General features: G+C 40.3%; 1 protein-coding gene across 1 annotated transcript; it reads left to right on the top strand.

Moving 5' to 3' along the window:
* Positions 1 to 249: 249 nt before the first annotated feature.
* LOC110887941 lies at positions 250 to 1,275 on the top strand. Its single transcript, XM_022135496.1, has 2 exons — positions 250 to 611; positions 1,062 to 1,275. Exons 1-2 carry the CDS (start codon positions 250 to 252, stop codon positions 1,273 to 1,275), a joined length of 576 nt encoding a protein of 191 aa, XP_021991188.1.
* The last annotated feature ends 20,870 nt before the right edge of the window (positions 1,276 to 22,145 follow it).

Here is a 22,145-nt window from a genome sequence, read left to right on the forward strand (position 1 = left end):
TTGGCGGCCGTGGTCTTTGCCTTGAAAATCTGGAGGCATTACTTGTATGGTGTGAAAAGTACCATTTTCACTGACCATAAGAGTTTGAAGTACTTCTTCGATCAGAAGGAGTTAAACATGAGGCAGAGACGTTGGTTAGAAGTGGTGAAAGACTACGACTGCGAGATCCACTATCACCCCGGAAAGGCTAATGTGGTGGCGGATGCCCTTAGCCGAAAGGACGAATGCGCTCCAATTCGAGTGCGGTCTATGCAGTTAGTAGTAACTTCAGGCAAGCTTGAGCGAATCCGAGAAGCCCAAACCGAAGCGGTAAGGGAAGAAAATTGGAAGAAAGAACGTATAAAAGGGATGGTAAAAGATCTTACGGAGGGAAGTAATGGGATGAAATACCGGAATGATAGGATTTGGGTCCCAAACACATGTGGTGTTAAGAGTCTCCTGCTTGACGAGGCTCATAAGTCTCGCTATTCGATCCATCCCAGAGCGACTAAGATGTATAGAGATTTGAAGCAAAACTATTGGTGGTCGGGGATGAAAAGGGATGTGGTTAAATATGTGGAAAAAGTGTTTGACTTGTTTACAAGTCAAAGCGGAGCATCAGAAACCATACGGTAAGTTGCAACCATTAGACATTCCAGTTTGGAAGTGGGAACAAATTACAATGGACCTGCTAACCAAACTGCCCAGAACCAGCCGTGGTTTTGATGCCATTTGGGTAATTGTGGATAGACTAAACAAAAGTGCCCATTTCATCCCTATCCGTGAAACCTATACGTCAGAAAAGATGTCGGAAGTGTACACTAATGAGATAATAGCACGCCACGGAGTACCGGTATCCATCGTGTCCGATAGGGATACCCGGTTCACTTCAAGTTTTTGGTGTGATTTCCAAAAGCAAATGGGAACTAAATTGTTCATTAGCACCGCGTACCATCCTCAAACGGATGGTCAAAGTGAAAGAACAATACAAACATTGGAAGATATGTTACGGGCGTGCATAAATGAATTCGGGGTAGTTGGGATATTCACCTGCCGTTGGTTGAATTTTCGTATAATAACAGTTACCACGCAAGCATCGGTATGGCTCCATATGAGATGCTATACGGTAGGAAGTGCCGAACTCCGGTATGTTGGGGTGAGGTTGGTCCGCGTGAACTCACACATAAGGATATAGTCGGACTCATGAATAAAAAGATTGACATAGTCCGAGCTCACCTGAAAGCGGCTCAAGATCGACAAAAGGCGTATGCAGACAAACGAAGAAGGCCAATATAGTTTCAAGTTGGTGATAAGGTGATGCTGAAGGTATCACCATGGAAAGGAATAATCCGGTTTAGAAAAAGGGGAAAGTTAAGCCCAAGGTTTATTGGGCCTTTCAGAATCATCGAGCGAGTCGGTAGGGTGGCATACCGTCTCGAACTGCCTGCAGAGTTGAGTGGGATACATAGCATGTTCCACGTATCACATCTCCGGAAATGTTTAGCTGACGAAACCGCGTATATCCACTACGACGACATCGAGGTGGATAATAGTCTCAACTACGCGGTGAGACCAATTGTGATTTTAGACCGTAAGGTGAAAAGCTTGAGAAACAAGATGATTAATCAAGTAAGGGTCAAATGGGAACACCGAAAAGGATCAGACACCACTTGGGAGTCTGAAGAGGAAATGAGACGACTCTACCCTACACTTTTCGGTACGTGTATAAATTTTTGTCTTATACATAAACAGGTTTCGGGGACGAAACCCTCTTTAAGGAGGGTGGACTTGTAACACCCCGAAAATATTAATGGTATATTTTAAACTAAATATCAGTAACAAGTTAACACAAAAGACTAGGAAATGGTAAACTAGTTAGTTAGTATCATGACATAACATGACAAGTATGATTAAAATGCCCTATTTATAGCTTATGCATAACTAAGGGACCAAACCTGTCAAATCTGAAACTTAAAATGATATTAGTAAAATAACACACCAAACACACACCTAAGTGTGTGTTTGATCGACCCAAAACACAGACAGAAAGGGGGTTCCTACATCAAACCCTAACACTCACAAATTCACCAATTGAAGGTTCAAATCAAGTCCGAATTAAAATCTGAATATAGATTTGTGATCACCTTGGCTAAGGGATCGTAAGGTATGTGAAATTTCATGATTTGGTTCTATCTTAAATTTTAGATGAATTCGTGAGGTTCAAATCGAAGCATGCATGATAGTTGTTTTGATTGAAATAATGTATAGGGATGAACCCTAGTCGATTTCTTGTTGAAACCTAGCCTAATTCTTGTAGAGTACATAATCACCATTAGAGGTGATATGAGAATTTTGTAGAAAGGTATGAACATTTGGATTATGGTGTTGTTTTAGTGTAATTCGGGTTCTATAAAATAGGTCCAGAATTTACTAATGAGAAAATAATGTGAAGTTTGCCTAAATTGGTGTTTATCATGGTTAAATGACATATGTTGAACTTAATTATGAATTGTGAGAAATCATGCACATAAGATGCTTGATAAAATGCCTAAAAGAAGTTGATAGACACAAATTGTGGTGTTTGGCTAAGTTAACAAGCTTAAGTCATGAGCCGAAAGGTTCTAATGATAATTGGCTTGTGTATTTTAGGCAACACGAGTGAGGCGTTGGGAAGTCAAGCCGGTGCGGACACTCGCTTAAAAGGGAAGCTTTGAGGTACGTGGCTAACGCTTCGACAATATTGTTAATTTAGTCTTCATTGTTAATGTTTGCTAGTTATGAACAATATAAGGTTGTAATGGTTTGGTTGCTTCAATGAGGGACTTCATGATGGCAACCCAAACGGATTACCAAGGGTGGGTACAAACCGGGTAACGCGAGTACCTTATCCGTAGACCATAAACCCGGTGTTGGGTAATGGGAGAATTTGTGTTAAACACGCAAACCAGTAATGGGAGCGTGGGTGTTGAAACAAGGAACCCAAAACGGGTCACACTTGTTGCAAAGAAATGTCCCGTATTGTGCTTTGATATCTTAAAAGTGCAAAAACTGGAATAAACGGGTCAAAACAGCAAAACAGGAAAATATGCAGAAGCTACCGTAAGTTACGGTAGCTACCGTAACTTACGGTAGAGGATGAATTGTTACGGTTGTTCTTTACTGATTTACGGCAGACCATAGTTGCCCAGTGGCCACCGTAACTTACGGTGACCACCGTAAGTTACGGTGGAGCCCAGCCAAATTTGTTAAACTTTGTTTATTTTCATAGATTGAATCCGTTTTAAGCGTACTTTCGATTATGCGCAATTTCTAAGGATTCTCACACTAATATTTTTAAATTTTCCAGCTTCAAGTATGTCAAGCAAGCGGATGATGATCAATTCAAGGCTCACGAACCGAACACATTCGAGATTTAGTTCCGAAACTTTTCTTAATCATTAGTGAAACCTTGTAATAGAAGGAATACTTATGTTTCCTATTATTGTTTTTGGAAGGTTGATAAACTAGTATGTACTAAGTTAGAATTAATATTAATGTTTTGTTTTAAATTGATCATGAAAATTCTTACCTAGTTGGTAAGACTTTGTATAAATAAAAATTAGAGTGTTACATAATCTATGCACATACGGAAGGTACCGTCTTTCTTCTTCACAAACAGTACTGGAGCTCCGCAAGGCGAAGAGCTAAGACGAATGAAACCCTTATCCAAGAGTTCTTGCAGTTGTTTGGATAGTCCTTCCAGTTCTGATGGAGCTAAGCGATACGGTGCACGAGCTATTGGTGCTGCTCCAGGAGCTAGTTCGATTTGGAATTCGACCTGGCGATGAGGCGGTAGCCCAGGTAAATCTTCAGGAAACACTTGAGGATAGTCGCGTACTACTGGAATATCCTCGATCTTCTTCTCTTTCGTTGACACATCAATGATAAGTGCCAATATAGCGGTGTGACCCTTTCGCAAACACTTCTGGGCCTTAAGAAAGGAGATGATGCCCACCACAGCACCACTCTTGTCGCCTTGAATTTCGAGAGGTTCTTTACCTGAACGGGGAATACGAAGGATCTTCTCTTTGCATAGGATCTCTGCTTGCTGCTGGGATAACCAATCCATCCCAACAACGATGTCGAAACTACCCAGAACTATAGGAATGAGATCGATGGAGAACGTCTGACCGGCTAAGACAATGTTACAACCCTTGACTATGTATGTGGCCTCTAAACTTTTACCATTGGCTAACTCTATGACATGTTTGGGGTTTAAACGAGTTGGTGTACGTTTAAGCATTTGACTAACTTTCAGAGACATATAACTGGTATCCGCACCCGAATCAAATAAAACAGTAACATAAAAGTTATCGAGAAGGAACTTACCCATCACCACATTAGGATCATTCCTTGCTTCACCCTGCCCCAGCACAAACGCACGACCTCTAGCACCGTTGTCATTATTATTTCCCCCATTGTTGTTCCCATTGCCCTGGTAATTGTTATTGTTGTTCTGATTCTGGTTTAACTGGGGGCAGTCCTGCTTGAAGTGGCCTTCAGCACCACACTGAAAGCATCCCCTGTTGCCTCGCTGCTGTTGCTGCTGCTGGTTCTGTGGAGCTGGTGGTTGTTGTTGCTGGTTCTGATTCGCAGGTTGTGAGCTCCTGCAATCCTTAGCTTCATGACCCATCTTGAGACACCTCTGACAACGACCCCTATTGCACTGACCATTGTGGTGCCTGTTGCATGTATTGCACTTCGGAAGGTTTCCTCGATATCCACCCTGCCTTTGACCACCAGAAGATTGCTGACCAGGGCTCTGGTAGTTATCAGTCTTTTGCTGTTGTGCCTGAACTGTAGTCGAACCCTTACTGGAATCCCCATCCCATTTTCGCTTGTTGTCACTGGGAGTGGCAGAAGTAGTAGTAACAGTATCACCGATGCGTTTAGGCAGCCTGTTCTGTTCTACTGCTTGGTCTGTGAGACGATGAGCAAGACGGGTAACATCCTGAATAGTAGCAAGGTTAGCCGAAGTCACATGGCTTTGAATTTCTGGTACAAGACCCCTGAGATACAGCTCTATACGCTTGATGGGAGGTTCCACCATAGTTGGACACAAGATGGCCAGCTCGTTTGACCTTTTCGTATACGCCTCGATTTCTGACCCTGTCATCTTCAGGTTAAAGAACTCCACTTCCAACTTGTGGATGTCATCACGACTACAGTATTCCCGCTTGACCAATTCCTTAAAATCATTCCATGGGGTGGCATTAGCAGCCGCCAACCCCAGCATCTGAACTTGCGCATTCCAGCAAGTCAGCGCAATGCCTTCGAGAGTACCAGTGGCATACTTCACCCTGCGAGCCTTAGGGGATTCATGTAACATTTGTGCTTGTAATCATTGTGAACAGTTCAGTTATCAATAAAATAATGTTATTTGATCCCAATGTTTGTTTCACTGTGTTTTACATCTTTCGTGTTTTGACTTTTATTCAATTCCAAACTCTACATCGCTTTCTGGAGAGTTATACGCTAACTAGTGCGTAAACGTACTCAGTTTAATGCGACAAATACTCCGGAACATCAACATATACTCAACGTACCTTAAATAACCTTTACATAACTTAGAAATAAGTTTTGAAGGCTTTGGTATAGCAAAAACAACTTAATTCACTTACAGGGACTAAACTTGACAAACTGCGAAAGTATGCCAATTTGAACTGTAACGAACATTCCGGAACATGTCCATAAGTTAAACATACCATAAATATCCTTTACATAGCTTAGAAATAGGCTTTGAGGGGTTTGGTATGCTAAAACAAACTTTTGGATCATTCAGGGACTAAAAGTGTCAAAAAGTGCACAAGTTTGCACTTTTGCGCATAACTTACGTTCTGAATACATCCGGACATCCAAAAATTTATGTAAGCATTTTTATATTTTGCCTTAGTGTTTGGCATGAGAAAAATCCATTCGTCGCGTCATTTGGATCGTCTTTCACGCTTATGCGCATTCCGTCGTAATTAAGCGAACATCGCGATCGTACGGCCAAACGAACCGACATCCGACATATTTTTGGGCATGTTTCATGTCCACAATGTTTAGGCATCATTTTTGGGCCTTAAAGGTGACTTTACAGGTCTTAAAGGGGCTGGAAATAGCTTAAACACGCAACAGGGACCAAATACGTAAATTCTGCAAGTGGTGCAGATCAGACGGGACTAGGCGACCCGCGTAAGACCTGCACCCACTTTCACGCGGGCCGCATGAACATGTCTGACAGCAGATTCTGCATTTAATGCAGAATCTGGCCTTTCGTTCGATCAAAGGGCGATGCCTTTTCACCCGAATGAAGGGCCAAGGGTCAAATTCACTGAATCTAACCCCTGGACACATGTACGCACGAGATCAAAGCACGTTATTCGATAAAACGATCCTAACGGTTCCACTTTTCCTATAAATACCCCCCCCCTTTTTGTGTAAAAACCCACAAATCAGATCTAAATGCTCTAAGTTGATGCTTTTGCTTCATACCTGAGCTATTGGATCTTGATTAGCACTCGGGGACCCTCCGTAAGTCTTCTTTCGCTCTTTTATTCGCTTTTCGAGTCCGAAAGTCAACGTTTTGTTGACTTTCTGCATTGACCAGCCTATGGTCGACGCGAAGTTCATGGAACTTCATAACGTGAGCGTGATCACGATGGTTATGGTCCATAGTGACCATACCTACTGATCACCACGTTATCTAGGCTCAGTGACGAGTCGTAGTTTCGGCCAAAATGTGCATTCTTGCATATTTTGTAACCAAACTACTCGTAGGCATCAAAGCCGTTTGTTTTGATGTCAAACCTGTTTCTAAACTTAGTTAAGCATGTTCTAACATGCTTAGCTCGTCACTTTTAGTTTAGTGCTTATATAGGGTCGTAAGGTAAGCGATCTAAACCATCGCTTATGCTTTCGAACCCGACCCATTTGGTCGGTCATTAGGATCCGACCAAACATATTAGGTGACCATAACTATAACCTTCCGAGGTTATACCTTGTGGTCGCAATGTTAGGCGTTCCGAACGCGTTCTACGCGAGCGACGCGTTAGGGTAGCGTAAGCTACCTGAACGGGTCGTGATGGACCGTAAGCACTTAGGTTAAGTTTCATTTTAGTATGTAGGCTTTGTTGAACCATATTACACGAGTCTCCATACTCGTTTGGTTTACGAACCCGCGTACTATCCGATCTTCCGATTTGGTCCGGTATATTAACATAGCTACCTATTAGGTGCCGTTGATATTCCGTGACCTCTCGCATTACCTGGTTATTTCACAAGAACAACAAAGCAACCTCAGGTGAGTACATAGAACCCCTCTTTTACTGTTTTCCAAACTGTTTTGGGGTGAAACACATGTGCCTATCTGTTACTTTCATGCTTTCCATGTTTTCACATCGTATATCTGTTATGCTCATTAGTACATTATAGTACATGATTTTATTACATTTTATGCTATGTATGCCCATTGTGTGCGTACTTAGTACATTGATTTACATAACATTTTTGCTGCATATGTTTACTCAGCATATGGGCACATTGATTTACATGAACATTTCTGTTGCATATGTTTACTCAGCATATGGACACATTGATTTACATGAACATTTCTGTTGCATATGTTTACTCAGCATATGGACACATTGATTTACATAAACATTTCTGTTGCATATGTTTACTCAGCATATGGACACATTGATTTACATGAACATTTCTGCTGCATATGTTTACTCAGCATATGGGCACATGCCTTCATTTTGTTATGACATTTGGTTTGTTTAACATGGGACAATACATTCATTAACATTAGCTACGCCGTTCGTTAGTAGGTAGTGGTACCATAGGAATTGACAACTCCCATTCCTGAAGTCCTGGGTTTGATAGGACTGGAAGGAATGACCGAATTCGATATACATAACTTAGATAAACCTTTAATTTGTTTAAGGGTTTATCGCCGCAGTCTCAAGGCTTGGATGTATGCATAGTTTACAATACCGCATAAATGTTAATATCAATAGAGCATGCATTTTCCGCAGAACATAACGTTGATTTAAACCACGTTTTACTTCAACGACTTGTTTTGTGCATATGGTTTAAGTTGAAACATTTCACTTACCATACACGATACATTTTGGGATGCACATTACATGATTTACATTGAACATAAACACGTCGACATTGACATACACATTTGGTGGTTTGCATTTGAACATAAACATTTGACATGGTTTACAATAACACTTGACATTTGGTTTACACATGAACAATTTACATGGTGGATTGGTTTGGGTAAATGATTTAAGTAACGTGGCATATGTAATATGATACAAACATGGTGGATACGCCGCTGGTACTTCCTATATATAAATGTTTGTATGATATTACATATCGTGGCGTTATCTAAGTCATTTCAGTTTAGACACATTACATTTTACATAAATAACATATTCTTCACAAGACATTATTTTCACAAACAACTTATCTTATTCAACTCATTTTACTTGGTTATTCGTATAACCTTGCATTTATCTATACATATCGTTTGATGTTATCGTTTTTCAAATGATTTACAAAGCAAAACAAATTACAAGGTTCATGACTGACTGTTAGTAAACATTCTTTAAACACAAGTCATGAATCCCATTTTCACAAAACCTATGTATCTCACAGGCATTTTTATGCTGACGTACCTACTTTCACATGTGTTTTCAGGAGCTATTCCATAGGACGATGATCATGATTCTAGGGCGGACCTGTGCCTTAGAGCCTAAAAATGAAGTTTGGAACTAGCTTAATTATGTTTTGATTTCCGTACTTTCTTTCTAAGACAATGTAACACCTTTGTTTATAAATAAAATACAACTTGTATGCCATGGTTATGAAACAATTTAATTCTGTCCACGACACTCCCCGGCGTTTCCGCCGCGGTTGCATGTTATACGCGGCCGAGGTGTGACAATTCACACATCTCAAAGACGGACTCGAGCTTCTCAAACCAATGGAGGAGTCCAACGGCTCCTTCAGTGCCACTGAAGGTGCAAACAGGTGGCTGAGCGTGCTGACCTGTTGTGAAAAAGGACGGCACAGCGTTAAACACAAGAGTTGGTTTAGGAGTGTAGGATCTAAAGATCCTAGAGTTAGTTACGACTACAGGGTATACCTCCTGCTTGTGCGGCTGCAAGTGCCGCAACAACTTGTTCGTTAATCAAAGCCGTCAACTGGGCTTGAGTCATGTTAACGCGTCCACTCATGATCTTCACAAGCAAGAGAACACAAGTGAGAAGTGCGCCTTATCAATAAGTAAGTGTGGAATGACAGAAGAGTGTGAGCAAACAAGGTTTTCAAATAGTAGTTGCTACGTTATCTAAGCATCCATGAGCAATGTAGTATGTATCTAAAAAGTAGGTAATGTAAACATGAATAGTATCACCTATAGTGTTGAGTCTTGCACGTGGAGCGAAGCAGTCGTTGTGGATCGTTGAGCACTGTACAGGTTATAGTCTGGTTTTAACAAAAACTTTTTTCCCTCATTAAAACCAAGTTCACTATAACCAATGGCTCTGATACCAATCTGTCACACCCCCAAAATCCACACGCGGAGTACCACCGCCTGGAGGCGTGACTAACCAGGATCAAGCCACCAATCATATTGAACATAGTAAGTAATAAGTAAAATCCAACCACACAATATGAAAGGTGTTTCAAAATCAAAACATAGTTAAGTGTTTAGCGGAAGCATAATTGTAAAACCCATTGTAAGTATTAAGTACGAAATAAAGTAATGTTTTCAGCATGGCACACACTGCCATGTCCCACAACGACCGCGCCTCCCTATGCAAGCTCCATGAGTACCAAACGACCTGCAAGGCATGTAACAACGAGTCAACAACAAAGTTGAGCGAGTTCACAGTTGGTTGATTAGTTATAGTATTCGTTTCGTAAATCATATGTTCGTTTTGTAAACCATGTATCGTATTAGTTCGTATCGCGGTCTCCCAGACATGTGTGCGAAGATTAGTGGGGGCTTCCCAGGTGTTACTAGACCCTGTGTATCGACTGCTATGAAAATGTAAGAGGTGCCCTAAGTCAATGTCTATCATAATTGACCCTTTGCCCATAGTCCATTAGTACACGCCCATTCGAACGACACGGTGTGAGGTTTGTTAAACCTAATAGCGCTATTACCTAATGACCCGCTCGGCATAGGCCTCGGCGATTAAGTCGATATAATGAGGGACTTCACTGATAGAGGTTTGGTCCAGTGTGTAATCTTGGCATACTACCCACGGAGGATGGTCGTAATTACCGTATAGTTCATTTACCCATTCCCAACCCTTGGGAATCCCATGCCTTGGAAAGAGTGTGAACTCACCTTGGTTTGCTCGGTATGCTAAGGTATGTGCTCACAAATAATCAGTCAGGTCCTAAGGTACGCACGTGTACATAATCAGTTTATATTCACGAGTTCACGTATAAGTACAATCACAGTGGATATTGAATCAATGATCACCGAATAGCACAAAGCACAAATTCAAACTTATACAAGTCATGCTTATCATTTAACGGTAGTTACTTAATCTAGTTAACTCTTAATAGAAATAACTAAGTTTACTGTGCAGATTTCCCTCTCGACGAAACACCCACTGTTTCGTCGTGGTTTCCCTTGGCGAAACACACTTGTTTCGCCACGTTCGTTTTGTCAAGACTGGTTTCGGCGAAACGCATTTGTTTCGCCGTCACCTGCGTTTCGTCTAAATTGTCAGTTACGTCATATATCAGTTTCGTACAGAAAACCCCAACTGCCGTCATCATCATATCATACAGTCATTCAGCAAATCATTAGTATCATTGATTACCAGTCATAACATAATCATGTGTTAACCTTAGGCAATCTAGCATATGTGTTAGCCATTACATGAGAGCACATTCACAGATTCAACATTATCAACATCCTATTCTGATCATCAACAACAAACAAATCCGATCTCGACACACGTAATTGTAACCGATAAGATATATCCTATTATAGTCAATTCATCAACCAAACATGAACACGAACATTAATTAGCATCGATCCCTAATGATTTCAAGCAAAACAGTTCACGATGATACAAATCAAACAATCACGCAAAGGTTAAACACTAAACGCGATGAACGGAATAATAACTTGATCGATTACACAGAGATTCGAGGACACGTAATTGCCGTCAACAGGGAGAGGGAGCTCTAGGGTTTCTGATTGCTAAACTGTGACGGATGGAACAGTGGGACTCAACAAAAACATATGCGTAACGTATTGGGCCCTTAATGGGCTTCGGCGAATTAGTGGGCCGGCGAAACACTTGTTTCGTCGAGATTAGGACGGCGAAACACTTCTCGTTTCATCGTGTGGTTTATGGCGAAATGCTTTTGTTTCGTCGGTCATGTTCAAGGTTTAAGTAGTTAATTTTTTCAAACAGAATACCTCATATATACACTTTGATCACATAAACAGATAACATATCATACAACCATCTCAACATATATTTCAGTGTACAGTTACAAGGAAAACCATCAAATATCTAAACAGTTAATGTGCAATTAATGCGAAGATGAAATCTTGGAAACTCGAGTTGTCACACTTTCATTGGTGCTGTCAGTGTTGGCAGTCTTATGAGACAATCCTTCATTTCTCGGAACGCATGCTCGGCTTCCGGAGTCCACTGGAACTGATTCTTCTTTACACAGTTACGGAGTGTTTTGATGAATGGGAAAGACTTTGCTGCATGATTGGCAAGGAAGCGGTTGAGTGCTGCTAACCGTCCGGCCAACTTCTGCATTTTCTTTATTGTCGATGGTGAAGGTATCAGGTCGATCGCTTGCACTTTGTCAGGATTGACTTTAAACCCATCTTTTGTAACAATGAAACCTAGGAACTTTCCTTTTTTCCATACCAAAGGAGCACTTCGCTGGATTTAGCTTGATATTCACTCTGCACAATCTACCGAACGTTTTTTGAATATTTACTAGCATCATACTTTCTTCTTTGCTCATGATAACCAGGTCATCCAAGTACACTTCAATGTATTTGCTGATAGCATCGCTGAACGTTTCATTCATCAGTCTCTGATAAGTTGCACCTGCATTATTTAAACCAAAGGGCATTTTTGTGTAGCAGTACAGCCCTGTTGGTGTGTGAAATGCAGTTTTGTCTTCATCTTGGATGGCCATCTACACCTGATGTTATCCTTTATAACAGTCGAGGAAACATTTCCATCTGAACATTACCAGCGAATCGATCTTCTCGTCAATATCTGGTAAAGCATAACAGTCGCGCGGGCATGCTTTGTTTAAATATTTATAATCCACACACATTCTCCAACTGCCGTTTCCTTTTTGGACCATTACTGGGCTGGCCACCCAGGTTTGATAGCGGACTTCTCTGATGATACCAGCATTTAGTAACTCTGTGACTTGCTCTTGCATAGCATCGTGCTTTATGTCTCCCAGATGACGCTTTGTGTGTACCACAGGCCTGGCATTCTCCGAAACATTCAGCCTGTGCTCTGCTATGTGCCGTGGAACACCCACCATATCAGCTGGTGCCTACGCGAACACGTCCATGTTCTCAAATAGCAAGCTTTTTAGCGCTGCGCGCGTGAGATCTGAGATTGCTGGACCCAAAGTGATAGTTTGTTCTAGATATTTGCTGTTCAGTATCCATTTTTCAGCTTCTGCGCGCGGTGCAGACTTGCTTGCTTTTGTTGGCCTAATTTCGTCAGTTGCAAGGACTTCTTTGCTTGCGTAAATTATGGCTACTCCTGTCTCTGTTGGGAAACCAACAGCTGAATGTGGCCCTGAACAAATCATACTAAAATCTCCTTGGGATTCTCTTCCCAAAAGGATATCATGTCTTGAGTGTGCGGATAGCACCATGAATGTGACTTCCTCTGTTCTTGAGTTCCTTCCATCCGAGAGCAGCACCGGAAATGATATCTGACCAAGAGGAAAGATGGCCTCATTATAGAAACCAGTTAGTGGGTAATCTACTGGTTCAAAGCGCACCTTGTCTTCTTGGTTGAATTGATTAAAGCATTGCTCGTAGATGATATCTACGGTGCTCCCTGGATTGATGAAGATGTAGTCAGTCTGGTAGTGACCGACCACCCCAGAGATGACTATAGATCTTCTTTCTCTTGGGCCTCCCCTTACCACGGGGAAAACAACTTGTCTCTCGCACCAGGAGTCGTCTTGTGTGCGCTTGTTATAATTCTTTTGTGGTCTTCGTGGACCCCCTTGGACCATGTGAGCTTCTAGCTTTCGAAGCTTTCTGTTGTCTGGGCCTTCTTCCCTTCTCTGAATTTGGCGATTATCGCGCTTTCCCCCTTTTACTAGTGAGTGAGCCTTCTATCTCTCAGGGCTCTTTCTATTTCTTGCTTTAGGCTAAAGCAGTTGTCGGTCAGGTGACCGGTGTCTTTGTGGAATTCACAGAAAAGATTTAGGTCTTGACCCCTTTTGTTTCGCATCTGTAGATGGGGTTTGAGCTGGTGGTTCTCAGTTGACAAGACCTTGGAAGGGGTCTTTGTTAGGGGTGTCCACTGCTTTTCCCTATTTTCTCTTTTAACCTCTTTGTAATGAGTGATCTGGTTTATTGTATTGCGTGCGTCTTCTCTTATTGGGGTTCTTTCTCTATGGCTAGATGTTTTCCACGATTGGCCTTTGCCTTTCTTGTTGCGCTGATCATTGTGGCTCTAATTGTATTGACGGTTGTCATCACCGGTCAACTGTTTATCAGTGCGCGCGATTGTTTTCGCTGCTTCAATAAAGGTGTCCCAATCTTTGGAGCCCCCATCTCTTCCTTTCAATCGTTTGATTAGATCATCGCACTTTACTGCCCTCATAAAGTGTGCGCGCATCATCTTCTCGCCCACATCTCCAATTTCCAAACATTCCTTGTTATATCTGGTGATGAAATCTTCTACACTTTCGTGATCTTTCCTCCATATATTCAAACAATCAACTAGATCTCTAGTATGCCTGTGCTGTTGGGAGAAGTGTGCAAGGAACTTGTCTCGAAAATCGATCCATGATTTAATTCTTCCAGTTGGCATGCTTTCAAACCAGACGCGCGTCGCGCCAACAAAGGTTTCTGTGAAAAGATGACACCAAGTTGGTAAGTTCTAACCACCTGTTACCCCTGCGCCATTGAAGACTTGGAGGTGGTCGTTAGGATCTGTTAAGCCATTGTATTTGCCCACATTGTGTGACATCTGTGTCACCAAGACCATCGAACAGATACCAAATCAATGAAATATTGTATTTCATACTTGGAATTTGTATAAATATGTGTATCATTTGCACCTATTAATTCTCATTCGATTTCAAGCTCTAAATCGTTTTCTGGAAAGTTATACGCAAACTGGTGTGTAAACGCAGTCAGTTTAATGCGACAAACACTCCGGGATAGTGAAATAAGCTTAACATACCTTAAATAACCTTCACATAACTTAGAAATAAGTTTTGGATGGTTTGGTGTGTTGAAAACAAGTTTATTCGCTTACAGGGACTAATTTCGACAAACTGCGAAAGTATGCCGATTCGTGCTGTAACGAACAGTCCGGAACTTGATCATAAGCTAAAAATACCATAAATAACCTAAACATAGCTTAGAAATAAGCTTTGAGGGGTTCGGTGTGCGAAAATATGCTTATTTGATCTTTCAGGGACTAAAAGCGTCAAAAAGTGCACAAGTTTGCATTTTCGCGCATATCTTACGTTCTGAATATATCCGGGCATCCAAAAATTTATGTAATCATTAAAATATTTTATTTTAGTGATTGGCATGATAAAATTCCATTCGTCGCTTAATTTGGACCGTTTTTGCGTTCGTTACGACTTCCGTCGTAATTAACCGAACAACGCGATCATACGACCAAACGAACCAACATCTAAGATGTTTTTGAGTATGTTTTGAGTTCTCTATACTTTAACTTCATTTTAGAGCCTTGAAATGAGGTTAACGAGGCTTAAACGTGTCAAAAATGAGCCGAAATGCAAGTTTTGCAAGTTGAGGGGCTAAATTGTCATTTTTGAAAGTTGCTGGTCTGCAGGTCCCTTACGGACCGTATGGACATGTGCTTACGGTCCGTAAGAAGTCCCCAGATCAGCAGAATTGCAGAAACACTGAATCTGGTCATTTGCTCTTGTTCCAATGGTTTTGATCAATGGTTTTTCATACTATGGGCTGGTTTGTGTGGAGAACAAGTCCCCCAATCATTCTTTGACAATTGTATGGCCTAGATCATGCCCTCTTCTCCAAGAAATGATCCTAACGGTTGCGAAAAACTATATATAGGCCATCCCATTTCACTTGTTCCTTGCTCATTTCTTCTTTCTCTTCTTCACATCTGCTTTGGGAGCTCTCTCAAGCATTTGGGACTTTGTCTTCTTTGTAGAAAAGATAGCAAGGACCCTTAGTGAGCCTTCTTTCATTCTTTTATTGCTTTCCTAGCTCGAAAGTCAAACTTAGTTTGACTTTCAGCTTTAACCACGAGTTAGTCAACGAGAAGTTCGTTTGAACTTCGCAACGTGAGCGTAATCATGTTGGTTATAGTCCTTAGTGACTATACCCACTGATTACCACGTTGACTAGGCGTAGTGACGAGTCGTAGTTTCGGTCAAAATGCGCATTTAAGCGTATTTTGCAACCAAACTACTCTAGGTATCAAAACACTTTGTTTTGATATCAAAACCTGTTTTTCTAACTTAGTTAAGCATGTTTTAACATGCTTAGCTCGTCACTTTTAGTTTAGTGCTTGTGTAGAGTCGTAAGTCAAGCGGTCTAAACCACCGCTTAGACTTTCGAACTCGACCCGTTTGGTCGATCTTTAGGATCCAACCAAGCATGTTTAGTGACCATAGTTGTATAGGGAATAACCTTCCGAGGTTATACCTTATGGTCACCGAGTTAAAGTAGTTATATGATAGGTAGATTATATGCCTTAGGTAAACTACCAAAATGCCCTTTTCATGCATAATTGGACTTTAAGCATATGTAACCTAAACTTTTGTCACTTAACTGATTTTACAACATATTTAAACAAGTTTAGGCATATAATACTTGTCATAGGACTAGTTAGACGTCTCGAACGCGCGTTTGCGCGAATAACGCGTTAAAGTAGCGTAAGCTACCTTAATGGGTCGTAACGGGTCGAAAGCACTTAGGTAGGATTCAATCTAGTATGTAGGCATTGTTAAACCATGTCATGTGAGTTCCTATAACTCATTTTGGTTTACAAGACCTCATCCTATCCGATCCTCCGACTTAGGTCCGGTTTATTTATATAGTTATTAGGTTGCCGATTGATTCCATGCTCCCTCTAGCTTTGCTTGGTTGTTGTTCAAAGACCGCTAAGCATTCTCAGGCGAGTACATAGTTCCCCTATTTTACTGTTTTTGATTGTTTTGGGGTGATCCATATGTGTTAAATGATTTCGATGTTTAAACAATGGTTTATATTAAATTAATAACGATTTTGATAAGGTGAACAAGACTTGTTGGTTGTAATTACATAACGAATAACATTCATTAATTTTGGCCAAACCGACCAGTATTAGGTTATGGTACCATAGGATCTGACAAATCCCGTTATCAGACTGCACCCATGGTTATGTGTGGGTTAGGTGGGTAGTGTTAGGATCGGAGGCTCTCATGATTGTGTTAGTTTGTATAAACTGATCATTCAGAGAATATTAAACAATGAAAAGTGCAGCGGAAATGAATACAAATTTTGTAAACACAATCAAAGAGGAAAATAGTATGATAAACAATTGCTTTACATCAAGTTGAATGGTTACAAAGCAAATCAAGAGATTACAAGCATGCTTACAATACTAAACTCCCCCTGGTTGATCGTACAAGATGAAAGGAGATGAGCAAAAAGCTCCAAGCTCAAATAGTACAGTACAGGTACTGCTCTATTTATAGTGCAGATCAAACCACTGAGAATCAAAGCTGACGTCACCATGAAAGTGACATCTAACAACCTAACAACCTGTAACTACTGACTAGTACAAGCCCTGCTTACTAAACAACTGATTACAAGATATAAGTTAAACTGTTGCTGTTGAATCTGCTGTTGATACTAAGCCATTGTTGTGGTTGAGCAGTGGTTCACCTTTGGTTGATCAGGCCTTTGGTTCAACAGTGCTTGTCTTCAACAGGGCTTTGGTCCTCAGCAGTATTTTAAGACATCAGTAGATTGGACATCAGTGCTTAGTCTCCAGCAGTCTTTAGGAATCAGCAGTTGTTGTAGGTCAACATTTGTTGTAGAATATCAGTACTTTGAGTTGCATCAGATGTTGGAGTCACTGTCAAGGGGAAAGTTTAGTGTAAACCGCTGCTTATGATGAATCCACTGTTCTGAACCAGTTTTGGCTTTACATCATATGTTCCTCTGGTAGGGTTCAATCCCAACAATCTCCCCCTGGAACAGATGATGCCAAAACACTTCATTATTCAGGATCTTTATTGTCTCATCAGGAGTTCCCTTACTTGATCTTTGATTTGTAATTTAAAGTTCATGGAATCCTTATCACCCTCATCCCTGCACAGTGTAAGCTCAAGGAGATCTTGCAAATCTTCAACACCCAGGCCAAATGTTGTTTCCCTTGATATACGCTTCACCTCACCATTGGATCTGAGCAAAGTCGATACGTGGGTCTTTTGATCAGACTTTCACTTTAGTATCTTTGAATCCAATGGGTTTCTTGGGAAAGGTTTATTTGAACGATGAGTTTTGAGATTGAGGCCTAGTAATGACAACTTTGAGCAGTAATTTGAGATTTTGCTGTTTCTTGTAGTTCTACTCTAAGTGTCTGAAGAACCATCTTTATGATATATTCTCTGAAGCTTGGTCTTCTTTTGGTATTTCAGCATCCATCTGCTTTGTTTCCCTTTTTGATAAAGGATGGCAGTGGTTGATTTAGTGGGGGTGGCAGTGGTTGTGGTGTGTGTTGATGTGGTATTGGTGGCAGTTGTTTGGGTGACAGATGTTGTTAATGGTGGAGGAGTAAGTGATTTTGTGAGAACAGAAGTTGTGGTTGAAGTAGTAACTGGCTTAGTTTTAGAAGCTGTGGTGGTTGATTGCCTTGTTTTTCTAACAGGACTCTTCTTTAATGAAGTACCAACCTCTTCTTTTCCTTTTTGCAGAACTTATCTTTTTCTCAACCAAAGCTCTGCTCGCATCCCTTACCCTTTTAACATCAGCAGTGGTTTTAGGACCAGCTGAATTAATTTGACTTGAACGATCCTCATTTGTGTATCCTCATCATCTGCTTGAATTTTCAGGGTTTCATCACCTCCCTTTTCCTTTTCTTTGACAGATGTTTCAGCAGAAGTTACTGAGAGATTTTCCTCAGAGTCATTTTCTCCCCTTTTTGGCATCATCAACTCTTTCGAAGATATGTGCAGGGTTTGAAATAAATTCCATAACTCATTTGCCGCAGGTGCTTGTGGTGGAGCAAGTGCTTGAGTTGGAACAGCAGTGGGTTGCACCATTTGTACTGTTAACCACTGTTGCGGCGTTTCTTTGATCTCTGCAACAGAAGTATCCAGTTTTTCGACATGTTCCGTCAATTCTAGGTACTTTAAATCATCACCCAATTTAATGGGATCATCTGATTTCCCACTAACAGTGGTTTTATCAGTGGCAGATGTAGGGAATTTATTCCAAACACTAACCACTGATGCCCCTTTTTCTTGGTACTGGGGTCTTCTTCCTTCAACACTTGACAACCTTTTGATGACGCTAGTTGGATATATGAAACCACTGGTGGTTGGCAGAGGTGCTATGTAAGGAATTGCCTCCAAGGAAGTCTTATTAATGAAACCACTGCCCAACTGTAAACTTGTAGGTTCAACAGTTGTAGTGGCTGCTTCACTTGGATTACCACAAAGAGTTACTTGTAACTCAATGGGTGTAACCTCCTCAGTTGTTACTGGGATAGCAGAGATATAAGCATCAGACTCAGTCACTTGTTGGAGTGTACTCTCAGTGATAGGTGTTTGAGAGGAACTGATTTATGTCTGAGTTATATCCAAAGCATGCAACAAGGTTATTATTGATGGTGGTATTTGTGAAATGATGATGGGATTTGAAAGTGAATTTGCCCCGGGCAGTGGACTGTGGATGATGAAATCAAGTGATTCCAGAGCATCATAATTCGGTGTCCCTGTTCTTACAACCTGTTCTTTTTTAGAAGAAGCAGGAGGAGTTTGAGGCATGGGTTGATATCTTTCGACCATCTGCTGTGAGGAAGTAGCAGCAGTGGTTTCTAGTGACTTTTGTGTTGTCACTGCAGTTGCTCTGGGATCTCATGTTCCAGAGTTGCCTTTATTGTAGGTTTGGGGGGCTTTTGAATTTTCTTTTTGTTTTGGTGGGTTTAGGTGTGGGTTTCACAACAGTTATTTTGCTGCTGTGATCTCCTTGAGCAGTGGGCTCAGCAGCAGGTGCCTAAAGAGTAGTGGTAGCTGCTAAAGTCTGCTTAGGTTCCTTTGCTTGTGTTTTGGAAACAGACTTTGAGGATTTATTGAAAAATTCAATTTTAACCTATTTTTAAGGTTTTATTTTGATTTTCTGAAAACATTTTGATGCTATTTACACATGAAACACAAGAATGCTTGCTTTGATCCATGTTTAGCATTCCAATCCTAGAGATGAAGTTTTCAAAGGTAGATGTATCAAATTATTAGGTTTGTACATTTGCCAACTGATCTTTAGGATGGACATGATGCAAAGAAATCAAACCTTCTTCATAGCAATCCCCCACACAGTGGTGTTTGATGTCCAGTGATGATGGATGAATGAGATACTGGATTCTTGATGATATATTTCAGCTACTTGACATCCCTGCATAAAAGAAGTCTTTTGAGCAATTTATATCAAAATCCAATAACATATTTTGACGTTACAAACAGTTGGACTTTTCAGCAACAATAACAGCATCATAATATTCTTCAATCAGTGTTGTGGAAACATCTGCTGCATGTGTACAGTCAAAATACTAAGCTTATTGCCTAGGAATTTATATCCCCCTGATGTAGTCTTTTCACACTCTTGGTGTCTGTACTTGTTTGAGTACGATAAATCTTGACAAACATGCTCCTAGCATATGCAATGTTCTTTGAGGACCCACTATTTGCCTAAGGATTCTCATCCTTTGGCTATGGCATAAGTTTTTCAAGCTTGTTGTCACTGAACTGCTGAAGCTCTTCTTAGGAGACAACTACCCAACTTTCTGTTTTTCAATGCTTTATGGCACTTTGACTTGTTGATGGAGTGGTAGAGAGTCAGCAAGAAGACACATGTTTTAGGATAGCCTTTTTAAAAGAATCCTTTCCATTGATGTTGCCAAGAGAATGGTGAAATGGTTGAGTTTTAAGGAGGATTGATGTTTTAACAGGTGGAGCTGCAGATGTGAATCATCTGAGCTAACCACTGCTGGTGACTTTGATGATCCAGCAGTGGCTTGAAATGAATGTGAAAGGATTTGAAGGAGGGGTTTGACACAGTGAAGATTTTTTTTATCCACTTTTGATGAATATTTATCAACAGTGGTTTGGTGAAGTGGTGGTAGAGAATTAGAAAGCAACTTAGATCAAACACTATTTGTACATCAGTGGATGAGCTTTAACAGTTGTTTTGTACATCTGCTACTCTGATGATGGAAACGATTTTGGTATCATGTCCAAGATCTGTTGATGATGAATGTGGGTCACCTGCAGAACCAAATACTTGACAAACACATTTTAAATGCAAGTTTATCAGAATTAATCATAACAGCAGGGTTTACAGGGATTTTTAATGCAGCAAATTTACTTGTTTCAGCATTCAAGGTGTTACTACATGTTTATCTATTTCAAGTTTTGAACACTTTTATAGATTCCTGACAGTGGTTTAGTACCCCATATGATGGAAACCTTTTTACTATGGCTACTCATTTTGTGTCATTAGAACATGAGCATCCAAGTATTTTAAGGTCTGTTAGCAACCAATCTTTGATCAGTGTTAAAACAAACTTGAGTTTGACATGACCTTGACACTTGCACCATTTCCTTTTGATCTATTTTCAAGGATAGTATCACCAAAAAAATAAGGGTCTACATCCTGACAGGTGTTTGAACTTTTGCTATGAAAAACAAGTAAGAGTACAAAATATATCATTCCAAAAAAAAAAATAAAGAATAATATATACTGTTTTATTTTGAGAAAACTTTACAAAAAAGAGAGTAAAAGTTTTCTGAAAATAAAGTCAATTAGATCTGGTGTGTCTCAAGAGTTAAAATAACTTTGAATAAGGTCAAAATCACTTCATTCTCAATCTTAGGACAATGGTCAGTGGTTTGAACCAAAGTCCTGTAACCACTGTTTGGTACCATTTCCTTGTCAGTTGATTGTTACCGTGAGGAGCCTGTTCACAAAGGTTTTGAAAGTTTTTTTTTGTGAACCTTATTACCGTGTGAATAATTTCTGAGAAATTTGGCCTAATCCTCTTTATTGAAAATTATCTGAAGATACTTTTGTTACCTGAACTTCCCTGAAACAATGATTGTGCATGGTTGATTGATGACATTATGTTTGACCAAAAATGCAGATCTAATTTTGGTTTTCCTTTTGTAGGATTAACCTGTGGACTCTTAAGTGTTTTGGGTTTTTCTTTTGAATTCAAAAGTTTTGAGATAAACACACTTTTGAGTTTCTGTAATTTTTCTTCTTTCCTTTTTTTACCCTTTCCATAGAAAAGTATTGAAACTTTTACTGGAAGGTTTTCAAGGAAAGAATACTTAATCCAAAATCATTTTCAGCAATGTTTTGAGAGATTTGGACATTTTTGCACTTGCTTATGCCAAATTCCACATTACTCATGATCTGGATACTTTGACTGCTGATTTTCTTAATGTATTCTTAACATAGTTGTTTTTTGGTCCTTTTAGAGGATTTTCAACCTGTTTTTCAATAAATAAGATCTAAATAGCTATAGTTTTAATTTCCCTCTTTTTATGCTAACAAAAACACTAATGTTATCATTCGAACATAGATTTCCGTTGACATGGGGTAAACACCTTAGCAGCAGTCATGATAAAAACATCACAACCTTCATAAC

The sequence above is a fragment of the Helianthus annuus genome, chromosome 16, assembly GCF_002127325.2.
Source record: "Helianthus annuus cultivar XRQ/B chromosome 16, HanXRQr2.0-SUNRISE, whole genome shotgun sequence".
NCBI classification, from domain to species: domain Eukaryota; kingdom Viridiplantae; phylum Streptophyta; class Magnoliopsida; order Asterales; family Asteraceae; genus Helianthus; species Helianthus annuus.

Bases quoted from the DNA above. Each gene is read 5' to 3' on its own strand.
- LOC110887941 (XM_022135496.1), top strand. From the start codon at position 250: ATGCAGTTAGTAGTAACTTCAGGCAAGCTTGAGCGAATCCGAGAAGCC. The intron at 612-1,061 runs GTAAGTTGCAAC...GTATAATAACAG, and splicing joins GGAGCATCAGAAACCATACG to TTACCACGCAAGCATCGGTA.